The sequence below is a fragment of the Physeter macrocephalus genome, chromosome 14, assembly GCF_002837175.3.
Source record: "Physeter macrocephalus isolate SW-GA chromosome 14, ASM283717v5, whole genome shotgun sequence".
NCBI lineage: Eukaryota > Metazoa > Chordata > Mammalia > Artiodactyla > Physeteridae > Physeter > Physeter macrocephalus.
In genome coordinates this window covers 101,089,923-101,098,799 of record NC_041227.1, presented here as the reverse complement: position 1 = coordinate 101,098,799, position 8,877 = coordinate 101,089,923, and the positions used below count along the sequence as shown (strand labels likewise).

The 8,877-nt window shown below is 38.4% G+C and overlaps 1 protein-coding gene across 15 annotated transcripts in view; it reads right to left on the bottom strand.

The window, feature by feature from the left end:
* Positions 1 to 8,877, bottom strand: part of BCAS3 (BCAS3 microtubule associated cell migration factor) — a 576,467-nt gene that overhangs the window by 559,005 nt on the left and 8,585 nt on the right. For all 15 annotated transcript variants that reach the window (XM_055090058.1, XM_055090057.1, XM_028498857.2 and 12 more), the window contains exon 4: positions 5,839 to 5,914. In XM_055090058.1, the coding sequence (XP_054946033.1) occupies positions 5,839 to 5,914 (76 nt within the window). The remainder of the gene's footprint in view (positions 1 to 5,838; positions 5,915 to 8,877) is intronic.

Sequence of the window (8,877 nt, the reverse complement as noted above, 5' to 3'; positions counted from 1 at the left end):
AAAAAAAAAAAAAAAAAAAGAATAGCAAGGAGGCAATTTGGTGGCACTCTGTTAGGTTCTATAGTCTACTCTTTGTGTGTAGTGGGGTGGTACTTGGTACTTGTACTCTACTGGGAGTGTTTGATCTTTAAAACCTTACTTGTGCTGATAATTATAGGTACTGTTAAAAAAAAATACTAGTTTTGTGATTTCAGCTTCCTTCTGTAGTCTACTCTTTGTGTGTAGCGGGGTAGTACTTGGTACTTGTACTCTACTGAGAGAGTTTGATCTTTAAAACGTTACTTGTGCTGATAATTATAGGTACTGTTAAAAAAAATACTAGTTTTGTGATTTCAGCTTCCTGTTTGCTTTCCTTTAAATGTCTTCCAAATACTTCAGAACTTCTTATTGAAAAACAATTTTAAAAATTTCAAATAAATCAATACCAGGGAATTTTAGATGTAAATGACAAAGGTAAAGTTAATAAAATACCAGAGAAACACCGTAGAAACGTATTTTCATGATCACGGTACAGGGAACAACTTTACAACTGAACACAAAAAAACTCTTAGCATAAAAGATTGGCAAATTCTACTACATTAAATTTGTTACATTAAAATGAAGAACTTCTGTTACTCGTGAGCCACCCTTACCAGAAGAGTGAAAAGCCAAGCCACAGCATGGGAGAAAAGACAACTATAACCCCACAAGGATTCATCTAATACCTATAACAATTAAACATCAATATGAAAAAGATAAGTCATTAGAAAAATAGGCAGGAGACATGGAAAAACACTTCAAAAAGAGGACAGTCAAATCATCAGTGAACATGAAAAGTGGCTCAACCTCATCTGTAATCAAGGAAGTGCTAATTAAAACCACAATGACAAAACCAAGTGGTGGCAGGATATGGAGTGAAGAGGCTGCTTATTTATTGCTAATAACTGTAAATCAGTACAATCACTTTGGAAAACAGTTTGACAATATATACTCAAGTTGAAGATACCATGCCCTTGACCAAGTAGTTCCACTCTAGGTATATACTCATTAGAAGCCTCAGCACATATACACCAAGAGATAAGAATACTCACAGCAGCATTACTATAGACCCCAAAGCTGGAATCTATCCAAATGTCCATCAAAAGGAGAATGGACAAGCACAGTGGTACACAGATACAATGGAAGACTATTCAGCACAGAAAAAAATGACCCACTACCATATACTGTAACATGGATGAACCTCACAGACATAATATGCAAAAAGCATAATATGCCAGACACAAAAGCCTATATACCGAACAATTCTATTTATATGAAATTCAAAATCACTAGGCAATTTAATTAGGTAGCAACACTCTATTTCTTACCCTAGGTGATGGCTACACAGGTGTTGGATTTGTAAAAATTCATTCACTGATCCATATTTTTGTGTTATTTACCATGATATATTTGTACAATAAATAAGGTTTTTTAAAAATCATAAAGCAGTAATATCCCTCCCCCTTTATTTGACTTCATTTCCTCTCCTTCTAGAAGCTAAATTCCTCATCTATTTATAACTATCATCTGTTTTTCATCTCTCATTCACCCCAAATCCATTTCAGAATGTGTTTCTGCCCCTAACACTCCTCCCAAGTGACTTTTGCTATGGTCACCAATAACCTCCAAGTTGTTGAATCCAATATATGTTCTTCAAGCACATCTTGTTAAGATTATTCAGCAGCTATAACCGATGCTCACCATTTTCTCTGGTGGCTCATCCTTTTCTAACTACTCTTTAAATACTGGAGTTACTCAAAGCAAATTCCTAAACTCTGTTTTCTTCTCACACTATACGCTCCCCAAGTGATCTCATTCCAACCACTGCTTCAGTCAGTATATGCTAATGACTTCCTCAGTGTGGGTTTTTGCATGTCTCAGTAGAAGATCCAATTCCACTCAAAGATCAGGATTTCCTCCCCAAACCTGATCTTCCAGAGCTCCCTATTTTGGTGAACAGCATGTTTATCTATGCAGATAGCAAGATCAGGAACCCCTTCTTCCTCCCCTCTAGCAATAAATCTATGACCAAGCTCCTAAAGAGCTCTCTTCTTACATCACCACCACCCCTGTCTACAACATCTACTGCAGAAGCCTGAGTGGCTTCCTGCCTCCACCACTGCCTTCCAAACTCCATATTTCAGTCAGAGTGCTCTTTTTAAAATACAAATAATGGGGAATTCCCTGGTGGTCCAGTGGTTAGGACTCCATGCTCTCACTACCAAGGGCCTGGGGTTAGATCCTTGGACGGGGAACTAAAATCCCAAAACAAACGAACAGAAAAACAAAAAAAGGGACTTCCCTGGTGGCGCAGTCTTAAGAATCTGCCTGCCAATGCAGGGGACACGGGTTCGAGCCCTGGTCCGGGAAGATCCCACATGCTGTGGAGCAACTAAGCCCGTGCATCACAACTACTGAGTCTGAGCTCTACAGCCTGCGAGCCACAACTACTGAGCCCGCATGCCACAAGTGCTGAAGCCTGTGCACCTAGAGCCTGCGCTCCGCAACAAGAGAAGCCAGTGCAACGAGAAGCCAGCGCACTGCAACGAAGAGCAGCCCCCGTTCGTGGGAACTAGAGAAAGCCTGTGCGCAGCAACGAAGACCCAACGCAGCCAAAAATTAATTAATTAATTAAAAATAAATAAATAAATACATAAGTAACCTGCTTTGGCTACTTCTTATACCTTTTTCAGTACAGTGCCTTAAGAAAAACAATCTTAGGTATAAATCAGGCTGCCTGAAAGCAAAAACAGAACAATGACCATGACATAAAGGGCCTTAATCTCACTTTCTAATAAACCCCAAAAGTAGTAGTCTCTACCTAACACCAAACCAAAGTTAGTACATTGATTAGGAATGCAGATACCTAGAAGAATCCAGGACTGGAGAATCTCAATAAGCGAGGTTCCTTAGAAGTATCTCCTGTAAAAGTTGTTAACCTACTCCACCCCCAAGCACGACAAGCCCATAATCAAATGCGCTGCAGCCTGGAGGTAAGGGGCCAACTGGCACCACTTTATAATTTCAAGCAGAAAAGCAGAGCTCTCAGGCCTGTTGGAATAAACAGAAAGCCATCACCAGAGCAGAGTTCAATTCGAACACTGCAAGTTTTAAATTAAAAGCCAACACAGTTTCATTAATACGATAAAATAACTTAAATCTATAGACAGGTAGAAGACTCCTAAATTGTTTTGCCAGAAAAACTCCCAGTCTAGCAAAGAGAAGCCTAAATACCTAATACAATCTCTGGGTACCCATAACTGCTCTACAAAGAAGCAGCCTGCTAAGCTAACATGGCTGCAATCAGAAGAATCCCCTCCACTGTCTCCCTTAGGATCTCATGAAAGACAAAGGCAATGAACAAGGAATTGCATCCCAGCTGCAGCAGGCACAACCAGGGAAGGGCAGACTGGCTGATCAAGAATCTCTAATGCAATGGAAAAGTTAGTCCTTGTTAGCTTTCTTCAAGGAGATGTTGGACTCGCAGCCAATGAACCCTACTTTTTCTTTCCCACAGCCAAATTTTCTTTCAATTATAAATATCTCAGAAGGTCTGCCACACAAACACCTAAATAAAACATTCCTGAAGAAAGAACACAAATAAGAGACAAATTCAAGAAATGTTCTAAGAGGGACTTCCCTGGAGGTCCAATGGTTAAGACTCGATGCTCCCAACGCAGGGGTCACAGGTTCGATCCCTGGTCGGGGAACTAAGATCCCGCATGCCGCACCGCATGACCAAAAAAAAAGAGAAAGGTTATGAGAGATTGGGGAAGTTAAGGAGGATCAAATATCTTGGTAATATTTACCATTGCCTTAAAACAGACACAACTATACACATACACGTGCACACATGCACACACACACCCCCTAGGGCTAGAGATAATAAAAAGTATATCCTTGAAAAACCAGGACAAAATTTCATACACTATCAATATGATATAGAAAGGAGAGACCAAAGGACACGTGAGTGTGCTAAAGTATTTAACAGGAAGATGTATAAACTTAAAAGTTTAATAAGTCAATGGGGATATGGTATACTAAATTAAGGACAACCATTAATAAGTTCAACAGAACACAAAGTACCAAATTAGCAGTTTCCATCTACATTTCCAGATGCAGATGCATTTTACTTCAATAAAGCAAATGCTTAATAGAGCATTATTACACCAGCAATTCTTATTTGTTGTTTAAAAACAAAACAAAACAAAAAAACCTTGCCTAAAAATTATTTTGATGACATTTTTTTAAAGATAACTTTGTGGGTTTTTTTTTTTTTTTTTTTTTTTGGCCATGCTGCATGGCTTATGGGATTTTAGTTCCCTAACCAGGGATTGAACCCAGGCCCTCAGCAGTGAGAGCGCAGAGTCCTAACCACTGGACTGCCAGGAAATTCCCCAATTTTGTGATTTTTAAATTATTTTTAACATTTTGCATACGCTGTACAAGTTTTTGCTATTATCTGGCTAATATTTTCAAGACCATGACCACATTTTCTTTGTTATTAAATCAAGGAAGTCCTCGAATACATTCTGACATCCACAAAGCAAATATACTTCCAGGAGGGAAAAGAGTATGAATTCATGAGGAAATGGTGATAGAAAACAAAAGATGACCGACACTTAAATAGTTATTAATAAAGAAGGAAAGGGAAGAAAGAAAAGAAGAATATACTAGTAAACAAGGAAATTCGACACTCATACAGAGAAAGGAAATTTTAAATAGAATAAGCTTTCAAAGAGAAATAGTGTAGGAAAAGTTTATCTATCATAAATAATCACCTATACAAATGAATGTGTTTTTCTCCACAGAGGGCACAAGTTGTCATTTGAACACACCAGCTGACAGAGAATCCAAAATTCAAAAGAAACCTATTTGCAGAAGTGACACTTAGCCTCCCACATCCTGGACCGTAGCTTTTAAAGGAAAATATGGTATTTTAAAAGTCTCAGAGGAGACTAAGACTCAAGAGTATGGTATCCATCAAGGTCCAAGTGAAAACAACTCAGTGTATTCATAATTGGGAATTTAATACAGACAACTCGTTACACAGATGACAGAATAGCTAAGAAGCCAAAAAAGGAACTGTGAGGCAACCTACTGGATTAGCAATGGCAGGCAGCCATTACCATCCCTACACTAGGGAGACAGGGAGGAGGGCAGGGCACTGGAGTCACCTGGCAGAAACTGGAACCCCAGTGGAGCTGCCGAGGTGAAGTGAAAGCCATGGAGGAAATGCAGCTGCTGACAGAGAGGGAGAGGGAATAATACTCTTCCCTTTCTCCCACCCTCCCTTTAATTACCCACCAGTGCCTCCCAAACTCAGCCAGAGGAAAACAGACATGGCAGACAAGAAGCAGCCCCCTTGCAAGAGGGAGCAGGAAGGAGCAATGAAATGGAAGGTATCTGAGAACAAACAGGCCTTGAACTGGAATACATTCTGCTCAGAAAAATAATTTTAAAGTCTAAAAAGTTCAACACTGATGATTATTTTGCAGTTATAAATCCTATACAAGTAACCAAACTGGAATTACAAAAACTTCTTTTCTAAGAAATTGTTATCTCACTTGGACTTGAAGTTTAAGGCTAGGCACTACATGTTACAGTGACTCTAAGGCTTGTACAATACAATATCAGTTCTAATCAAGTTTCTGTAGTTGAATATGTTACCTTTTAAATTAAAAATAAATTTATTCTGAAAACTTAAAAAGTCACTTAAAGAAAAAGTAATCTGACGAAAAGTAAGGGTTCTTTTTTTGGAAGCAGGTCAACCTCAAACAAACATTTAATTCATATGCCCCCCAAAAGTTAAAACCATACCATTTAAATCTGCATTTTCAAATCTGACCCAGACTATTTTCTCCTTTTCTTCTGTTAGAGGTGTTCCACTGTAAGCCTGCATAGTAAACAGAAACACTTGAATGAAAATGTTTTACAGCTCAAATATTACTGATGTTCAAAACAAAAAGTAACTTAAATAAGGCCAACCCTATCCCCCTCCAACCTCACCAATCCTACATCTTGAGAACCAGCACATTTTGTAATATTTTTATTTTTAAAGAAAGTTACCCAGGAATCTGATAACCTTGGTCAGAAAAGGGTTTTTAGCCTAAGAATTACAGAAACCTAAAATACAATGATCATAGTCTACTAGGAAGCATCACTCTAATTCAAAGGTACGCAAAAAACTAATCTCCTATGCTGGTCAACAAATAAAGCTGAAGAAATACACCAAACTACCACACATATCAATTTAGTTCCCAGGTGTTTATGATCAGGCAATTACACTCTATCTAGAATTGTCAAGAGCATTATTTTCTGCTAACCGCCAGTTCCGGGTGGAGGGCATGGCCAGGGTTGGGGGTAGAAAAAAACGTATTACTTTTTCAGTCTCTTATCTGGCCTCTGAACCCAAACTATTAGCTTTCTTGCAAGCCTGCAAGGGTCACAAAGATAAGCATGAACTGCTGTGAAGTCACAGGAAAAGTATCAATGGTATCCATCAATATTCAAAGGGAGTCTTCTCTCCTCAAATCAAATGTTTTTATTTAAAATTGTCGAGATTTTCTAGATTGTATACACTTGCAAGCACTTCGAATGTCAACAAAAAGCTGCAATGTTTTCAGTTACAAAATGGTCTTCAGTTCACGGAACAGTTATTTAATATAAGCTGGATGAAAAGCATTCAAAAACCACTATCCCATATATAACCTGTGTTATACACAACTTGCTTTAAATTTCCATGCAGTTTTACAGCCCTTTTCCTCTACCGCACAAGGTTAACGGCACTGAAAATATTAGTAAAAGACAGGGTTACTCTAATAGTAGGTTTACTATGCAAAAAGAAAAAAAAAGTTATCTTACACATCCTTATGATTTCAATTGTTTAAAAAAACAAGTTGTGGATAGGGCAGTTGTGTATAGGGCAGTTTCCTTTGGAGAAAAGGAAAACCTGCACTAGAACCAACTAATTCATCTAATTTATCTCCAACCATCTCATCCTCAACTTCTTCCTCTTCTCCCTTGGTCTTGCTCTCTTCATTCTTGAAAATTCTCCTTTTTAATATAAACTTCTTATTTGGAAATAATTTTAGATTACTAAACAGTACAGAGTTCTCATATACTCCTCAGCCAGTTTCCCCTACTGTTAACAATCTAACCTAACCAAATCTTACCCTACCGTGGTACATTTGCCAAAGCTATGAGACTAATGCCAGTGCGTTACCACCAATTAAAGCCCCAGACTTTATTTGGATTTCAGCAGTTTTTCCACTAATGTCCTTTCTCTGCTACAGGACCCAATCCAGGATACCACATTGCATTTAGGACCACCTCTTTTTTCCTGTGTCAGGCTCTCCCTTAACCTGGTAAAGCTATAACATATACAGTACCTTCTTCCATTTAGCAGATTTATTATAAGGCTGCTAATCACCTGCATTACTCGACATTCTCCCAATTCCTCTGCAACATTTGCACGGTGCTCTCCTTTGATTTCTGGCCGATATGCAGCACGAAACAAGGTTAAAAGAGGCCTTTCAGTGAATTGAGATTCTTAAACTTTTTTCTTCCCCCTTCAGGGGGAAACAAGACTTTCATAATGAGGCCTGCATACTTTCGCTATGTCTTCAAGTTTTCCTCTCTGCTTAGCAGACACACTGTTCTTTACTAAGCATTTTTGAAAAAATTCTGTGAAGTTGACGGAAGAGGGTTGCTTCTTGTGTGCCTGCCTGCAGATTGGCATCAAGAAGGCATATGACATCAGGTCATTTTGCCTCTCAGCTTTTTATATCCTTTGCTCGTGTTTAGGTATTTTACTGTCAGTGAAGCACAGACTCACCCAGTGCCCATCCAGGTTTATTTGCTATCTTACTGAAGGTCAGTGCGCTGCCACACAAAAGTTTGTTATTTCCCGCCCCCAGCACTGATTTTTAGCCCTCCTTCTCCAACCAAGATCCAACTGCTCTAGCTCTCTTATTTACAGTTGAAACTTTCATCCCATTACTGAGTACAGGATTTATTTCTCCTTTTATTTCTTAGCTGGTTTCTAACGCATATACATGTTCATAAGCACAAAGTTGTTGTTTAATTTTAAAAAACACAGCAACAATCACTATAGATATGTTGTGTTTTATTTTTTCACCGGAGAGAAAGTAACTTCCATTGTGTGCTATTTGTCAAAAGTATAATTTTTAATCACAGCAAATTATCCTATAGGGACCACATATCACAATTTGCTTGACTGCTACTGACATTTGGGCAGGCTACAATTTTTCACACTGAAAAATGTCAAAATTTCTCACTAAAATGAAAAGTTCTGAGCTTTAACTTTTTTCTTTGCTGAATTTTTTTAAAATAAATTTTCAGAAGTACAATTATTATATCAAAAGGCACAGTTAGGGCTGCTACCAGCTGTCAATGACATCTGCGTCAATGACACAGTAGGAACTCACTCTATTTATGACAGCTGAAGAAGATGATACCAGTCTAACAACACATTTTCTCCCTTTTAGGCATATCTGGAGACCCAGAGAATAATTTTTAAGCTCCATGAATTTGATAATTCCCAGAATAGGGTAGAAGTTGGACATGACATCAGCAAAAATATATCATTTTCCAAATGTCTGACCACAAATGGCCAATGGGGGATTACAGATTAAATGTGGAAAAATGGAGACCATGGGTCACCAAATCTGGCCATGACCTGTGTTCATAAATAAAGTTTTATTTTAACACAGCCACATCCTTTCTTTTACATAAAAAGCAGTGCTGCGTAGTTACAACAAACCCTGTATGAGGGACTTCCCTGGTGGCGCCGTGGTTAAGAATCCGCCTGCCAATGCAGGGGACACAGGTTCAAGC